General features: G+C 37.2%; 2 protein-coding genes across 2 annotated transcripts in view; both read right to left on the bottom strand.

Moving 5' to 3' along the window:
• The window catches only part of LOC306859737 (uncharacterized protein), a 708,874-nt gene that overhangs the window by 208,979 nt on the left and 480,153 nt on the right, over positions 1-19,742 (bottom strand). The window lies entirely within an intron of this gene.
• On the bottom strand, positions 6,469-7,953 carry LOC306859746 (potassium voltage-gated channel subfamily A member 2-like; the record flags this gene model as incomplete). The annotated part of the gene is made up of 1 exon (XM_079400978.1): positions 6,469-7,953. The coding sequence occupies one exon, from the start codon at positions 7,951-7,953 to the stop codon at positions 6,469-6,471; it is 1,485 nt and encodes a 494-aa protein (XP_079257104.1).

Here is a 19,742-nt window from a genome sequence, read left to right as displayed (position 1 = left end):
CCATGTAAAGTGCATGACATTTATCACATCCAGAGAATGTATGATTTATCACATCCAGAGAATGTATGATTTATCACATCCAGAGAATGTAGTCCTCCATCGCCTTGGTTCTTCTCTCAGTTATTTTACTGTGCTCAGATATTTAAGTGTTTTTTTTTTGTCTTTATCCTAGAAAACAACAGGTCTGTACAAGAAATGAAAGATCAGGCCTCCTGGATGATAATGTGGGGACAATGTCACATAGACACATAGACACACGTGGACCAACACCAAATATCTCAGCTCATCCGCTGATGTGCACAGTTCATTCTCCGCCAACCCGTTGACATCAAGAGCATCTCCACAGACGATGGAGAGAGGTGTGCTGCTACACAGAAACATACCATGCTTTTCCAAGCAGGCCTTGCTCACACAGGCAGCAAAAATTCGATTTTTCAGCATGTAATAGATCAAAATAGATCCAAATCACATTCAAAGGTCGTCTGAAATATAAGTTGGTTGATTAAAATCTGATTGTTGGAAACATGTTTCAATAACCATATTTCAATAAACAGAAGCACACTTTCGCATCATTTTTAAGAGAGTAGGAATACATATTTCAATACACACTTAAGTATATATACACTTTACATTTACGGTAAACTGATATATTTGAAAGTCATTTCCATTAAACCTTTTTCAATATATTTGTAATAACACATTTCTAACGATAAAGTTGCAAATGTTTACAATTAAAATATATTCATTTTAAATAAATATTAAATAACATATACAGTTCAAATTATAATCAAATATTTTACATGTGCTTTAGTATGTTAGACATCACATTAAAATAAGTATACTTTAAAGCATGGCAAAATATTATTAAATCAATTATTTAAGCAATTGTAATATTTTCATTTGACAGTATTACTTCTTAAAACTATTTAAGTGTGTTAAACACAGTAATGATAGTATACTTTCTTTAAGTACACTTAAGTGGTCTTTTATTTCATTTATCTTATACTAAATAATATCTGCAAGTGCAGACATTAATAATATTTACCTCTTCTGCAGGTTCAGATATTAATATAAGCACTGATATCATTTCTGCAAGTGTAGATGTGTAAAAATATACATTTTAGTTTTGAAGTACACATTTAATACAATTAAGCACACTTCTTTTTCACAAGGGTATGAATAGTCAGATTGGATTTCAACATTTTTCATAATACAGGGCGCAGACGACATGTCACAGACGACATTCACCCATGTTTTGTTTTTCTTTATGTATGTGTAACTTATTATATGCTACATAAAAAAATGAATGCATTGGATGAATAAAATACACCATTATAAAAGAAAGTAGCTTAGCATCATGCTAATGCTAAAGTCATTACCATAGAGAGCAATATAGATGCACTTTACTAGATACTGGCTACAGTGTCTTAACAAACAGATCCAGTCAATTTAAACACTGCAGAAACAGTCAGTCAAAAACAACTGGATTTGGAAAACAAACCGGATTAATGTGCAGTGTGAACAAGGCCTTTCACTTTTAAACAAGATGAGACGTGAGCTCAGAGATCCCACCTCCATCAACCCCCAAAAACCTCTGTTATGATCTGTTTCTGAATCACATCTGCTCATCTTTCCTCTCAATCTTGGTCTGTTCATCTATCTGTTTGTTCATTCGTCGACCCATCCTTATCTATATACACTGTATTTCCATATTGCATGTTCATGTTTATAGCAAATGAGGGCTTTTTTAAATCCATAAATCATGCCTGAGTGTGAACAGTAAAGCCTGTAATGACATTCGGTTGAATATTGATTAGATATAAAGGCGTGGTTTGATTGCTGATACATTTTTTTACGCAATAATCAATAGGCAAAGCTTCTATGATAATTACAGTTTTTTTTTTTCTCAGTGTTTGTGCTTAACGTATATGAAGTATACTAATTTGGATAAGGTTTAAAGGATATAATTGCAGCTGTGAATTTGTCGACTATTAAGAAACATTGCGTTACATGGCGGAGGTGTTTTATAAAGCTATAGCTTTTGTGTTAAGACAACAATGAAAGCAGCGGATTCTTCGAAAGTATCGTCACAAAGTTCGTATATAGGCGTTAAAAGTATTCGAGATCTCTAGAGTATTACAAATGTACAGACTGACTGTCGTAGTGAATATATTTCAAAACAATATATTGACAATTTCAGACAGAACGAGGCAGCTATGGAGACGCTATTAAATACTATACTTTGAGAGCATCAGACGGCGTATTTCGCTATTAAACACTTGCGACATCTTATTAAGAATTCCTTCGTCTCGAAGATGATTTGTGGCCCTGGCAGTGTAAAAGGGCTTGTCCAATTACTGCATACCATCCTTTTCATGGACATCCAATATAAACGGGCTTCTGCATGCATTCAACAACACACACGGAAAAGAAAAAAGCATAGAGAAAGTCTGTTTTCCTGAGGCGACTGACAAGCATCCTCAGAGGGGTGTATGTTATGTAGGATATACAGTCATTAAAACAGGATGCGATGGAATCTGTAAATATGAGAGGAGGACGAAAAAATCCACTGTGATTCTAAACTAGGCTTTTCTTTGAAAAACTGATGAAGGAATGGATGCAAAATAATTTTATGTATGAATAAATGCCTTAAACTACGACAAATAAGTCAACGTGATTTTTTACTTTCTTACTTTCATGGCCTTTTCATATACTTTTCATAATCAATTCAACACCCAACATTTTTTCTCATCAAATATCGTATTTTGCTGAGAAATATGTCACATTATACAAGTAAAATGGGTTGTGAACAGTTTCATGTCGACTTTAAGTGGCTTATCACATTCTTGACATAAGTTCTTGTCTTTTCGGTGTCCCGTCCATTAAGGCTAAATGTAAAAGTAATGGCTGCAATATGTTGCTGACTTTTCCAAGTCTCTGAGACCCTTCTTAAGCAACCTCTGCTTTCTCTAAACATGTCATTAAAACTGGTGAAAGCAGGTAGCATGGCTTCACATAGGTTCAAACCCCAACCCTCACTCGTTGAAGCTCTGGGCAGGGGAAGTAAAAGTGTTATTAGGTTAAGAAGTCTTCCATTTGGAAAGGGTGGAGTGAATGGTGCACTACGCTCCTGGACATGGCAGTACTGCCTCACTGAGAGGCTTTCAAAGTTTTCGGAGAGAATTGCGTAGCCTCGGTGGCTGGAGGCCTACATCTCATTCGGCCAGCATAACAGCAAACATAGTGGCAGGGAGATCTGCCAAGTATTTTGGCAGTGGAGTGAATCTAATTCTGAGAAAAACTTTGGGTAGTTCAATGTGTTTAAACTGGTGTGGTAGGGTATGTTTAGTTACAAGCTTTTTTTACTTCTAAACTATAAATTGCATAGGTCCTGAACCACTTTGATTTCAAAACAAAAGGTTTTCTGCTATTATTTCCCACTTTAAAGACCCCATGAAATGGTTTTTACAAAAAACAATGCCATGACTAAAGACTGGAGAGAAAGAAGCTCTCAAAAATAAATATATATTAAATAAATAAATAAAATCAGTTGCAAGTGTAAAAACAATAAAATGTTATTTTTTGTGATTTGTTAAATATGATTTCGTAAGTACACATGGCTACATTTTAAAAGAGATATATACCTTTACATAAGCATAATGGTGTAGTTACATTATCTACTAGCAGGGGCTAACTGGGGACTAACCAGCCAAAACTAGTTGGCACTAGAGAAAGGAGACTTTCTGACTCTTGAGAGCACTGAAAAATGCCCCTAAATAGATGATATAATCAGTATTCTGCTTAATTTTCTCTGAAAGGCTAAACATTTTAATTATACTTATATCTTAATATACTTAAAAAATAACGAATGCTAGCGTTTCAATTGCATCAAAACAAACTGGATTAAAAGCAGCAAAAGTCCATTTTGATTTCATGAGGTCTTTAACATCAATGCAACAGACAATGCTAGAGAAACCATCTTTAGTTATGAGGATACGCTACAGACTAGACATGTCAAATGTACCACAAAATCATGAGAATCCCTTGTTATTAAATCAGGAATTGAGATTTTGCAGAGTTAAGGCCATTGCACACTGAGTCCGAATTTTTCGTCCGAAATTTTCGCACGTTCAAAAATTAATACGACCTCACGTTTTGTCAATCACGTTTGCACACTGCCTCCGAAATTTCCGTCCGTCAAAAAAAAATTCGGATCGGGTTCGATTTTTTCCGTTTTTCGCATCCGTATAAAGCATTTTGAGATGCTTTGAGAAGGTGTTTTGACAATTCAGAGCCACCGTACAAGCGAAAGCCAAAATCCAAAATAGTGTCAGACAAATTAATACACTTCGTCTTGCAGCACAGAGCACTTTATGACAAACAAATTGCGGAATACAAAGATACAGAATATAAAGAACTGCTGTAGCCTATTTTTTTTATGCCTGGCGCGCACCTTTCCGATGCAGCAGTTCGGTGTGTGTGTGTGTGTGTGTGTGTGTGTGTGTGTCTGTTGGTGTATCCATACCTCAGACATTCACTGTTCAGGATAAATTGGTTCACGGAAACTGGTGGTCTTCTTTTTAATATGTGGATTCAATATCGCTAGCAAAGTATCAAACTGAGGCACTGACATCCTGAAATAATTTTTGAATCTCTCGGGATAATCCCGCAGCTCTTTGATAAGGAGGTGGAACTCTCCTTCCTCTCTGCGCAATCTAAGGATTGGATGGACCCAATATTTCCTTTTTCTTTTTTTAAAAAGAGAGAGGAAAACAAAATCATCCTCACTGCTTGAAGACATTTTGTATAGTTTTGCGATTTTTTTCGCAACGGATTAATTAAAACGCATCGGACTCAGTGTGCAAGGTCTCTGTGCGTGACGAATTTTTAAGATTGCGAATGCGAAAAAACGCATGCGAAAATTTCGGACTCAGTGTGCAGAGACCTTTAGATCTCTCCCATATCCAAATGCGGTGCTTTGAAATGCTCGTTTTAATTGGTGCATCTCACTCTCCCTCCAAACTAAGAAATGAACAATCTTGATGGTATTCTACCCTGAAAGTGGGCTATTACACTATATCTAATGTATTAGCCTACTAACATAGAAAACTATTTGCAAAATCTTGCAACCTTAAAACAAAAACAAGCATTTATAATATTGCACATACCGTTAATCTCACAGAGAAAATATTTATATTGATAAAGATATGAATACTTATTTCTAGTTCTGTAAGTATCATTCTTACTACATGCATGCTACAAGGAATGTGTACCAGACATGCACCACAAAAGTAGTAGAATATTTCCTATCTCTTACAAAAGCTATTCAAGGAAGCATCATTTTCATACAAGTTTTATCCAAATTCTCCAGCATCATATTATGAGCAGGATGCACCATGAAATGGCACTGAAATGTAAAAAGAACATAAAAATGCAATAAATAAAGGCAGTGAACTTCATATTTGGTGAACTGACTTAGCGAGTTTTGCTGTTGTTGGCTGCAATGTCACAGTAAAATATCTACACTCCCGCAGCCCCCCGTCAGGCGCTTGTAGGGGTAGATCGTTGTTACAAAAGACATTTCTCATACACATGGAATGCTTGGAAGTTTACAATGCTGGGAAAAGTAAGTGACGTGAGGAAATGATGCAATGGAGGGCAGCTGCTCATGCAGTATAGTGGAATGACGACGATGGAAAAATGGGCGACTTCAAAACAATCTCTGCTCCACTTTCAGGTCTGTTTACTCTAGCATGGGACACACTGAGATCCTAGGCAGCAAAAGAGGGGAAAATGGTCATAGAGATAGAGAAAAGGGGCAGTTTAACCGGCTTTCCAGGCCCCCGAGATCGGTCATGCATATATTTCTCCGTCACAAGATGGAATGTAACATTTTTAGGTACCGCACGTGGTATGCTGTTGCAGCTGGCAGGACAGGCAGCGTTTGTGCATTCACAGAGAAATACATCCTCCGTGGTGATTCTTCAAGAATATACATTAACTCCTCCATGTTTTAAAGCCACTAATCAATTTGGAGTGACAAAATTGCTGTTCTTCCCAGGTACAAATACACTCAAGGGGTACTCAGGTTGGCAGTGAATAGGCGAATGGGAGTCAGGAATTGGTCCCTCTATGCTACGCTTGCATCTATTGGTTAGGCTACGATTTGGCTACTGTTGCAAGCAGAACGACTACTACAACAGTCACACAGAAAAGACAAACTCCATGCAGACACTGAACACGAGGATGCAAAACAACATCCCCCACCAATCAAGTTTTCCAGAACTTGCGACAGGGAATGGGGATGGAATGATGGTGAGGTCTTCTTTACTGATCCTTTGCTCAAATGGACGAATTTCAGTTCTCCCATCTTGAAACTCTTGCACGAGGCGTCTGAAGCCTTCAAAACCGGGGGGTTTGTACTCCCCTACTTTATCTCACCTTCTTCGTCAAGGCAGTTCAAAGCGGTTATACATCTGTAAGCATTTTGGTGATGTTAACATAGTTAGTGTTGGTTAGGGTGCTGTTGCCGGTCTTGATGTTCTCCTCTCGGAAGTCCTCGTTGCTGTTGTTCACAGCTTCTTGAATTTCCATGTAGTCGGACTTGCTCATGGTTGATCCGCTGTGGCTCTTTTTGAGGTCCTCCGAGGAGTCTATCTTGGGGACGCTGGTCACGTTAAGGTACTGGGCCTGTTCCTCGCCCTCTGTCTCTCGATGGTAGAAGTAGTTGAAGTTGGAGACTATGACAGGCACGGGCAAGGCAATGGTCAGCACACCAGCGATAGCACACAGGGATCCCACAATCTTGCCTCCGATGGTCGTTGGAACCATGTCACCGTACCCTACTGTCGTCATTGTGACTACGGCCCACCAGAAGGCATCGGGGATGCTAACAAACTGCGAGTCAGCTTCGTCTGCCTCAGCGAAGTAGACGGCACTCGAAAACAGGATGACTCCAATGAAGAGAAAGAAGATAAGCAGCCCGAGCTCCCTCATGCTGGCCTTGAGTGTTTGCCCGAGAATCTGCAGGCCTTTTGAGTGCCGGGACAGTTTGAAGATCCTGAAGACTCGTACTAATCTGATGACCCTCAAAATGGCAAGCGACATGGCTTGCTGCCCTTGCTGACCATCCTCTGGCTTCTCTGCTAGCTCTGTGCCCAAGGTGATAAAGTAAGGTATTATAGCCACGATATCAATGATGTTCATTATATTAACAAAGAAGCCTGCTTTGCTGGGACACGCAAAGAAACGCACCAGGAACTCGAAGGAGAACCATATGATGCAAAGGGTCTCCAGGATGAAGAAGGGGTCAGTAAAGTAGTTGGAGGTGTAGATATTTGTTGAGTTGGAGCTCATAGAAATTTTGTGCCGGTCCTGGTCTTCACTGTGAAAAACCGGAAGTGTCTCCAGGCAAAAACTGACTATAGATATGAGGATGACCATGACGGAAATGATGGCAATAATCCGGGCAGGCCCTGAACTTTCAGGGTACTCAAAGAGCAGCCACACCTGCCTCTGAAACTCATTTTCTGGCAGGAGTTTCTCCTCTTCCTTAATAAATCCTTCATCCTCCCTGAACATCTCGATGGCTTCTTCCCCGAGCTCATAAAAACGTATCTCCTCAGAAAAAATATCCAGTGTCACATTGACAGGCCTCCGCAGCCTGCCGCCTGACTGGTAGTAATAGAGAATGGCGTCAAAACTTGGGCGGTTCCTGTCGAAAAAGTACTCGTTCCTCAGAGGGTCAAAGTAGCGCATTCTCTTTTTGGGGTCCCCGAGCAACGTCTCGGGGAACTGAGACAGAGTTTTGAGCTGCGTCTCAAAGCGCAGGCCAGAGATGTTAATGACCACCCTTTCGCAGCACTCATGGTCTGGTTCCGGGTCATACGTATCCTGTGGCTGACCCGGGAGAGCTGCGGCTTCATCAACTGGGTCGCCTGTGGCAACAGTCATGCTGTGAACGAATGCAACCTGCAGTTTGGGGTCAGGATGCGATGGTGTTGAAGTTTGTGGGGAAGAAATTTGGGGGCTTCCTTTCACTCCTTAACACCTCCCTCTTGCAAACACTGAAAGAAATATAAAGCAGAAGAAAAGATTACTTAGGCCAACATGCATTCAACATGCTCACTGCAAGAATGCAATGTGCTAAGCAGATATGCATTAATTCTACTCTACTGTGAGTTTATTTGGATTCCTCAACACAAGACATAAAGCACTCATTTTGTTTTTGAACTAACATAGCAAGTTATTCAAACAGCATCAAATCTGAAATGAAAGAGAAGAGACTTCAAAGCACTGCACAAGGACTCAAAGTATTTCTGCTGAGGAAATACACAAAGTATGGCTCTAGAAAACCAGGGCATCTAAAACACCTATCAATCATATGGAGAAGTCAGGCTGACCACTTTACACATTGTAGTTGCTTTTATCTGCCAAGTAGATCAATACTTGCCATGGCAAGACTGTATCATTCCTCTTAGGATTCAATTATGCACTGTAAATCTAATAACAACCTGAGTGCACTTAAATCATAATTAGATATTCCAAAACCTCCCCAAATGCATTTCGCCAAGACAGTAAGACTGCTTGATATAGAAAAGTTGAAGAAATGCAACACTGTCTACCTTAGTTCCCCATCAGTAGGTGAGACAAATATATCTAAAAAAGCATATATGTCTACGTTTACATGCACATAATTTTCCAATTAAGGTCTGTATAGCATTTAGGGATGTAGTTGGAAAAAGACGTTTAGAAGCAGTATAATAATTACAGTATTGCTGTATGTTTTTTTTAATTATTATTATTATTATTATTATTATTATTTTGGAAATACTGCAGAAGCTCTTGCAATAATTTTAGACTTTAATTTATATTAAATGTAATGAATTTCTTCTATTTTAAGATCACTAGCCACATTGCTCCATTAATGTGTTTCTTCAATAGCATGACTTTTTACAAATGTGTGTATCTATCATGTAGAATTACATGTCCATATATAAGAGAATGTGCAACATCTGGAGTCAGGTGATGTTTACATGATCCGAAATCGTAATTTGGACATATACTATGTCTTATTCAGATTTATAGAAACCCGAATATTGGTTAATATCAGTTTAATGTGTGCATAAGAATATAACCAAATTCTGATCAATATTGGAATAGCCTTGTGCATTTATCAGCAGCCAGTGTCCCTACTGCTTAAACCAGCCTCGCACAATTTGCTAGGCTGGTCTCATGGTCTCCCATCCTGCCTAAGCTGTTACTCAGAAGGTTTAGCCATCAGGCCAGCCGGTTACGCAGTCTGAGCAGATGAAAAGTGCTATAAAACCATCCAACAGGCTGAGAGAGCAGCTAAGACCAGCAAACCATTTTAGGCTGGTTTAGGATTTATTTATTTATTTAGCTGGGGTGTTAATCTAAACCACAGACAAGCATATGAATCATTGCAGTGTGACTAATTAAACATATTCAGTGTGCTATTTAAATAAAAACTCCAAGCTTCCAAGAAGTCAGTCAGCTCAGCATCCACAGACAGTACAACTGCAATAAGCAACGAGTAGGTTACGCAAGCTTACCTGCAAGTATCAAGAGTCCCCAAAGCGCCAGAGAAATCATTTGCCCAATGATTATGTTTACATGACACCTGCAGCACTAATAAATCGTCTCGTTGCCAGGGTCAGTGGTGTCTTTCAGCATCCATTCATTACAGGTACTGCAATGATCCCGGTCTTCCTCCCAACCGCTGCGCCAGATCTGCCGCGCCGGACGCGAATATATCCAGCCGTATGCGCCTTCAGGACAAACGGGAAACATACAGCAGCATGTCTAAAAGAAATGAACGGAGGCCAAGCGACTCCCTTAAGGTGTTATTTGCAAAGAGCTTCCCATTGAAACGGTCCGAAGATGCTAAGGTCAGCAAAATCTGACGCCCCCTGTGTCCTCACAGTGTTGTCTCGACTCAATTCAGAGATCTGCAAAGAAACAGGGGAGCTGTTTGCGTTGGGCGTCGCCTCAAACATGCTCACATCACACAAGATAGTAACATTTAACACAAGAGACTGAGGAGAATTGCCTGAATACGTGTGGCCGCTCGAGTTTGCTGGCCAAAATGATGCTCTGAGGAGTGGCAACATCTTGTTGTTGAGCAAACGCGCTCATCTTACGGGCAGAAATCCATAGAGCATCACGTTTCAGATGTTCCCAGTCATAATTTCGCTGTTTGTTTTGTTTTTTCCGTTGCGCAAAGACAGCGTCCGTTTTTAAGGTGTTATCCAATTGCCCGAGAACAACGTTTTTTGTTTTCTAATTACAGGACACATATTCAGATTCCAAGCTCATGCACCCATGAAAAACACATCACACCGGCTGTGATCAGTGTTTTAACCCCTTCAAGCAAGCGCGGGGTGTCTGCAATGACATGCTTCAGCAATAGGTTCCTCTCTCTAGGTGGATGATCAAAGCATGCCCATGCATTACTGTGCTAAAGGCATTCACGCATTTCGTTTCACTCAAGGCATTGATGCATCAAAGCATGCATTTAAAAATAAAAATAAAAACAAAAACAAAAATTCAACCTTCCCGAGTTGTTTTCAAGATGCAACATATCCATCGACTGATGCACAGGGATTCCTCGTGCTCTCCTCGTTCATTTTAGGGAGTGGCGCGGCGCGAGCGAGCTATTTCATGTCAAAGTCCAACTTTTCGTCTTTTACTCATAATTCTTGTGTAAGAGCGAGCGGTATAGACTGCAGTTGGGCACTGCTGTTCATACAAAGGGACTACAGTGATCTGTGCTGCTGCTCACCACCACTCCTTACCGCTGTACAGCGTGGGCAAATTAAAGGGGAAGCGCCTCCTCTGCGCTAATACAGCTGCTGCTGCTGCTACTGGTGCCTCACCGCTTATACTGGTCCCAGAGGCTGTGTTATCAGAGTCAGGCACATTTTTATTACAAATGTCCATCTATTTATAGAAGTATGTACATATCTATCAATTTATTTAAAATATTATATATGCAGTATTTTAAAACAAACAAGAATTGTATATTAAAACTTAAATAAAAATATAAAGTTGTCACATTTCACATCTTTATGCATAATACAATTATTTAGATATATAAATGTTACATTTATTATTAGCATGTAAAAAGTAGTATTTAGAGAGTATAAAAATAATATATATTAATATGAATAGTATAAAATAAATTTATAAATCTAATTTTTAATTTATTATTATAAAATACTATAAATAAATGCAGCCTGACAACATGTCTCCTCTGTGCTAAATATCAGAGTAAATCACATTTCTGAATAAAAATATGAATTTGTAAAACATTTCACATATATATGCAATATCCCAAACCAATTTAATAACAATAATAATTACTACTTAATTACATAAATTACATGTAATTATTATTAACATTTACAACATAGTTGTAACGTGGTGAACAAGACGCGAGACGAGCGGATCCATGTGCAAGCTTTTATTAATAAACCGTCAATAAACAGGCAGGGTCAAACAACGGCAAACAGGTATGGTACGGGCAAGACAAGAGTCACCCTATAGGGCAAGCGTGGGTCGACGATCGGCGAACAATTTCCAATAGGGCAAGGCAGAGAGATAATCCAGGTACACAAGCAGTAGTCCAAGAGAGGTACAAACAGAGTCCAAAGGGCAAGGCAAAGGGTTAATCCAGGAAACATGGGCAGAAAACAGGAAACGAGACTATAAACAAAACAAACTAAACTTAGACTTACAAAACACAGAATGGCTCGGTAGGGCAGCTAACACTAGGAGAGTGTTATATGCAGGACCAGACTCAGCGCTAGACATACACACAGAAAGGTTAACAGAAAACACAGGACAATACTCCGCGATCACAGAGAGAAAGTCCAAGTCTTATAAAGAGTGTGTGATTGGGTGATAGTGATTGTGAGATAGTTCTCAGCTGTGAGCGTGATTAGAGTAATCAGCTGAGTGTGTGTCGTCCATGCAATGGATGATGGGAAATGCAGTCCAGTGTGCTGTGTGGTGTGAAAGTCAATATGATGGAGACGCGACCTCTGGTGGCTATCGGGCGGAAAGACCGGATTCGTGACAATAGTACACCAGTCCAAATGACCATTTATTATTTATTTATTAATCTATTTTTTTATAAAATAGTATAAATAAATGTAATATGTGAATATAAGTACTTAAAAATAAATAATGAAATTAATATTTAGTTTTTTTGTCAACAATGTAATTTAAAAAAAACATTTAAATAACACTTAATATTATTAATTATTTGATATTTTAATGAATTAATATGTTTATGATAAATATTATGTAAAGAGTTTTTTATTGTTATATAGATGATAAATTGATAATTTATTATTAAAATATAATAATATTTTGAAGTTACCTGAGCTACATTTGAATGCTTGTAATAGGCTTTTTGACCTGTACTATATTGAACATCCTAGAAACTGCATATGAGCATACTAAAATAATTCAAAACAACTTAGAAATCATATAGCAATGCACTGTCAACCAACCACACACACTATCACTGAAACAGCAACTTTTACACAGCGCTCACATTTTCTTTAGAAACCCGTAAAAATCTATTTTTAGACATATATGTAATAAATAATTACTGAAAAATGTAACCTTGATGTACTGGAGTTGAAATAATATACACATATTTCTCTTCAGCTCTTAACATTTATGATGTCCTAATTATAATTAACAGCACCTTTTCCCTCATACTGGCTCACTAATGAGTCCATCTATCTCTGCTGCTCCAGCCGCTCACTGTCTGGAAGCTGTAAAGACTGGATGTAATACATGAAGAGCAAAGAAGGGAAAACTTGCTGCCATTGAATAGAATTTTGAATCTGGCATATGCATTTACACTCAGTATTTAATCATCTGAGCTTATGTTCTTTTGCATATATGCATTTCAGACTTGCTGTGATAATTCGTACACAGGCCTGGCTGCTGCTAGACCTGAATATGTCTGTTTGTTTCTAAAGTGAAATGAAGAATGGGAAGCGTGAAGATCCAGTGGGTACGTCATGGAGGTGCTGCAGTCTCTCGGGGGACTGTTGCTGTGTTTGCGCGCGCGAGAGAGGATGAACTCTGCGTGCTTGCGTGTGCATGCATCGAGAGCAGCTGATTGCATGCTGCCACTGCATGTTTACTAAAACAGCAAAATAAACACCATCTGATGAACTGAGCCAAATATGTAGCCTTGTTGATAGCGCCGGACTGATGTGATGATGGTTTGATGAAAGTGAGTATTATGGCTCGATGTTTGGATAAGGAGATGAGGAGATCCAGGGCTTATGGTGACTGACTGATTTGTCACGAGGACAAGGTTGAAAGGTGAAATCAACTCCATTTAAACAGTTTGTTCGCTCATTATGGTGTTCTGAAAGACTAAGGTGTTTTTATTATTTATTTTATTTTATTAATTTCTTCTCTTTTAAACTTTAAAGAATTTATTTTTTTTCATATTTAAAAATAACTAACTAAATAAATACAATTATTGATACTGACATTGATATTAATATTAATTAAATAAAAGGCCACTTTAGCATAGCTATTTTTATATTTAATTTTTATTATTTTGTTCTCTTTTAAACATTTTCCATTTATATTTATGCAGTTTTTTTTATGCATATAATGACAGTTACTACAACTGGCAACACTTAATTATACTGAATGTGTGTAATTGAAATCTTTAGAAAAATTAATTTAAAAACAAATTTATTTAGAATGAACGAGCAAACAAACAAATAAATAAAAGGCTACTTAATTGTATGTGAGATACATTTTTAAAAAGTGTACTTAAAGAAATTTGTATGTTGACTAATATACTAAAGCAAGTGCAAACTACTTGATTGTAATTTGAACCATAATGTGTAATTACATTTAATGTTAAAATATTTGAAAAAGTCTGATTTGCAACTTCATCATTAAATCTGCGATTACAAATATATACACAAGTTTTAACAGAAATGACATTAAAGTATACTTTAGTTTACCATAAATGCTTGTCAAGTATCAGAAGTACATTTTAAACATATTTCTAAGACAAAATAAACATATAAAGATGTAAATTAAGTAAAAAAAATAAATAAATGCACACTATAATATATTTAATTTAATTTTAAATAAGATCAAATTAAGTATCTGAAAACATTACATTAAGTTCACACTTAAGTATATGTATTAAATAAAAAAATTAAAAAGTTCTCTCTCAGGGCAAGCTCCAAAAAGACCGAATCCCCTGTACAACCAGTTTTCTGAAGCCTGACATTAGCTTTGTTTGAAGAACATGTCAAAATATATAAAATTCACTGAATATGTGCTATTCTGCTTATTCAGTGTGGTGCATTAAAGTTCACTTAGGACATACAAGAATTTTGTTCACAGCATTTTGCCACCAGTGACTCCAAAACTAGCACATTCTTTAGTCTGAAGAAGATTTGGAATAGTGTTGTTTATTTATTTTGTCCATTGACACACTGTCTAACAATCATGCTCATTTTACCTCCTTATCCACCTCAAAATCAGAATGCAGAAGAAGAATGAAAGCAAAGCACTCTTTACCCTCAATCTGTCTTCCCATCATGACAAATGGAGCTATAGTTAATGGGTGCATTACAAACGGATCGAAGCACCATCTGGTTGTGCAGGACTCAGGCTAGTGAACTTCAGCTCCTGAGATGCCATAATGGTTACCTGCTTACAGAGTGATATTATGAAGTTTTAATTCAGCGCCAAATAGATTCTCTTGGCAAAACTGCTAATGGTAACATGCTAATTCTCAGAGGATTCCTTTTCAGAACTGAACTTGGTCACGTCGTGGTGCATTTAAACCTATATTTAGTTTTGTTTATTTGGACAACCGAAACTAGATAACTGAAGATTGGATTTGATCCAGAGATTAATTTTCCCTTCTCCGTTGCCTTCCATCTCCACACAGATACAGCTATATTCATCTTAACTCACTCTGTAGGGCCATCTGCAGTTTTCCTTGTCAGTCTGCTAATTATTTATGAGGAAATTATTTATGAGCCCCTTCCCTCAAAACAAACAGAGTAACAAAAAGGTTTGCATTGCATTAGTTTCACTGTCTTAATTATTCTTGCAATGTGTATGACTTAATGCGATCTTGTTTACCAGGTTTCACTTATGATACTGTGACTTTGTAAAGTAGAAACTCATCTACATCTTGGATGGATTGAGTGTGAGTACATTTTCAGCAAATTTTAATTTGGGGTGATCTATTCATTTAATTGACAAGAAAAAAAAATACATATATATATATATATGTGTGTGTGAGAGTGAAAAAATAAGCATTTTTATTAAATATATTCTGAATTACACAATGCAAGGAGACATTATTTTGATCAAAAGTAACATTATGATGTTACAAATGTCAAATAAATGCTATTTTTTACCTTTTTATTAATCAAATAATCCTAAAAAATGATCAATGGTTATTGATTATGATATATGGTATTAGTTGTGATATTACTGATTTTCATCATTGATAATAATAATCAGCAAATCAGCATATTAGAATGATTTCATGTGACACTGAAGACTTGAGTAATGATACTGGAAATTCAGCTTTGATCAGAGGAATAAATTACATTTTACAATTGATTAAAACAGAAGACAGTAATAATATTGCACAGTATTGATATCCTTGCTGTATTTTCAATCAAACAAATGCAGCCTTGGTGAGTGTAAGATACGTATTTCAAAAACAATTGTTACTGACCAAAAACTTTTGACTGGTAGTTTAAAACCATTCATAAGACTAACCTGCAATATGAAAGCTAAAATATAAAAATATCAAACTATTATTTTGACCAAGACACTGTAATTAAACCTGCACCAACCACCTGAGACTACAGTTCATATTTTTCATTAAAATCTTTATTAGCTGTAGTTTATGCATGATTCAATGTTTATGCATGATTCAATGACCTCCCAGCATTATTTTGTTGTGTTATTCAATTAAATATCTTAATAACTGTTGTGTAATTTAATTAAATACCTTGATAACTTGGGAGTTTTTACGACAGGCCTATGCAATTTCACACACCAATCAAAAATCTAACAGATTCAACTGTTAGCAATAGTTTGAAGGGATTGCATACGTGTATTTCTGTGACAGCATGTGTGTTTGCAGGAGCGAGCCTGTGATCGTGCCCTTTCGAGCTGGGACTGGTTTGCTCAGGAGACCCTGATGCTTCACTGTAGCAACCAGCGCAGGAGACTGCAGTACACAATGACTCAGACTAGCTTTATTTCTTCAACCACACTCACACTGCAGATCACAAAACTCCACCAATACTCATACAGCAGACGAGCGGTCTTTATCATTTATTATTCAGCGACACAATTTCCTAAAATAGCTCAGTTTTAAATAACCCAAAACGACTTCACTTTTTCTCTTCATTTCCAACATAAACACAGGCGGATACGCTCCGGCTGTTTGTCAGAGCTAGCGATATGCTAGTCTAATTTAAGAAACGCCACGCATCATGGGGACAGGAAACCTGTTAGCAGAGAATCTCCTCGTGAGATAATATCTGCGCAACATAATTGGTTTGCGCACTGTGACATCACTTCCTCCATACTGCATTACAGTACCTCTTGAAGGTGCCTTTCTCCTGATATTTTTAGTTTAATGTCTGGGGCGGTGGCTCCAACCCTCCCCCATCATGCATTACAGCAGGTCTGGTTTCCACATACAGCCAACCCGGTGTCATATTTTGCTCTGAATGGATAATTCCTATTGATTTTAGTGGAGAGTTCACTTCCCTGCTATTCCGGCGAGTGGAAAAATCCATATAAGGTCTCCCTGCTCATTACCTGTAGAGCTTTTGCTGGAATGGACAAATACATTGACTGGAACAAAACAGCCCGAGTTGGTCACATCAATTCGGCTTTCATGAATAAAGGCAGATTCAATACATCGCAAACAGCGAAGGCACACGCTTATGTGCATATGCACGCCTGCCTTATTTGTGTGGGAGTGAACACATCGATTCAGCTGACACGTCAAGGTCATTGGGCTCGATTGACTTTTCCTGCTGTCCCAGGACATGAAGCCACTTTCTCTAATGCTGTGACACTCTTTCTGAAGCAGGCCTTTCTCTCTCTCTCTCTCTCGCTCTCGGGTTGTACTTACGCCCAGAGGAGACTGTGAGGAAAGAGCACACCTGCCGTAGCGACAGAGAGCACTCTCACTCATCACCTCTGGCATGCTATTAAGATGTACCTGCTCCCCTTGCTGTGCTCTAGGTCAAACAAGAATAATTTAGGGATGTGCACAGCAAGCAAACTGGGGCAGAAACTTCTACTGGCAGACGTAAAGTCAGACCAGATGGCAGAACTAAAGGTGAACTGAATTGTCCTTTATTCGTGTTGAATTGCTTTAAATAAATATTTAGAACAGGCCTCTATTTAACAATTGTTCTATTATAAAAGCTCAGAGGCCTAATAAGTGTAGTCTGGGGACCAGTTCTCGCTATTGAAGGGATAGTCCACCCAAAAATGAAAATTCTGTCATTGATTACTCACCCTCATGTTGTTCCAAACCCATAAGACCTTCGTCCATCTTCGGAACACAAATTAAGATATTTTTGATTAAATCCGAGAGCTTTCTGACCCTCCATAGACAACAAGGGTCCTTACATGATCAAGGTCCAGAAACATAGCAAGATGATTGGTAAAATAATCCATGTGACATCAGGGGTATTGTAATTTTACGAAGCTACGAGAATACTTTTTGTAAAATTTGTAAAATTACGGTTGAACTCCTGATGTCACATGGACTATTTTACCGATCCCCTTGCTACGTTCCTGGACCTTGGTCGTGTATGGACCCTTGCTGTCTATGGAGCTCTCAGAATTCATCAGAAATATCTTAATTGTGTTCCGAGGATGAATGAAGGTCTTAAGGGTTTGGAACGACAAGATTTGTCATTTTTGCTGTCCCTTTAATATCCCTTTAATATTGATAATTGGTTGCTAAACTAAATGGTTGCTAAACTGTTATCATTCATTCAAATTAAATTAAATTAAATTTATTATAAAATATATTACGGAAAACTCAAATGATATATGAAATTAAATATCTATAATATATTTATAACACCTGAGTATAATTGGCTGTATTAATTTTCTGCAGTCCCTTTTAAAAAAGACATACACATTGGCATTTTTAAAAAGAGTATTTTTATGGAATATATTTTTTTAAATATATGTTAATAAATGTTGCATAGGTTAATTGCAATTAAATATAAATAAAAATGTTTTTTTTTTTTTCTTCAGTTAATCTTTATTCGTAATTTCCTAATTAATCCCATAGTCTTTGATATATGGTTAAAGTGTACTGAATGTACTGACAAGATTTATGATAAACTAAAATATATTTTAATTTATTTCTATTAAAACGTGTATGCCATGTTTAAATTAGTGCTGTCAAACGATTAATCGCGATTAATCACATCCAAAATAAAAGTTTTTGTTTACATAATATATGTATGTGTACTGTGTATATTTATTATGAATATATAAATACACACACATACAGTATACATTTTGGAAGTATTTACATGCACATACATTTATTTATTTATATTCTTGTATTTTATATTATATATAAATATATTTAATATATAAACATAACATATTTTTGAAAATATATACATGCATGTGTTTGTATTTATATATACATAATAAATATATACAGCACACACATATATATTATGTTAACAAAAACTTTTATTTCGAATGCGATTAATCGCGATTAATCGTTTGGCAGCACTACTTTAAATATATTTGTAATTACACATTTGTAATAATGAAGCTACAATTAGGAAATTTAAGATATATTAAATGTTATCCTGATTAAAACACTACAGTTAAAATTATAATCAAGTAGCTTACATGAGCTCTAGTATGTTAGTCAAAACATCAAATTGTATTCTTTAAAGCACGAAGCAGGCCAAAGCCTAAACTTTCCTTGATTTGAGAAAAAAAAAAAAAAAAAAAAAAAGATTTGACAAAGCATTCATGGTTGTAACACACAACACATACATGCACACAAAATATTGAATTAACTTCTATTCGAATTCATAAGCGCCATGAAAACAATAGTGTCCATTTAAAAACAGTACAGTTTAATAGTATCGCCTTTGGAAGATCTGTTTCTTCAGAAACCTGTTTGTTTAGTGTATTTGCGTGAAGCTTTCACAAAATGCCACATGTCTTCTCAGTGAACTCTGGGAAATGAGCCATGAGACTATATCCTGTTGGAAATGCCTCCGGGGATTTCTGTGTGCTGGACCATGCAATGGAAAAAAGGTAGAGCCAGGCCTAGAGTACAAGGAAAACCCCTTCAGCTCCACTATAAGCAGTTCTCTCTCTGGCAGACAGCATCTCGGCAGGATCCTGGAACCATCCCTTCAGTGTGGCATCCTATGTGGAAGAAGCCGGCAGTGTGGGATGGACATGGAGAAGACCATCTGGTTTGAGTCAGTTAGGACTCCATAAGGGGATTCATAGGACTGTGTATTAGTGTATGAGAAATGACGGATGAAGTGTGTTATGGGAGCAGGTGCGAGCATTCATACCCAGTGGAGTGAATAACCACTCAAGGCAGATTCACTGTAGGCTATAGCAAAGAAAATGACTGACGGACCTTGGTTTGGTGGCGAGATGGTGGG

Source organism: Barbus barbus (assembly GCF_936440315.1).
Source record: "Barbus barbus genome assembly, chromosome: 40".
NCBI classification, from domain to species: Eukaryota; Metazoa; Chordata; class Actinopteri; order Cypriniformes; family Cyprinidae; genus Barbus; species Barbus barbus.
This window is presented reverse-complemented; position numbering and strand designations above follow the sequence as displayed.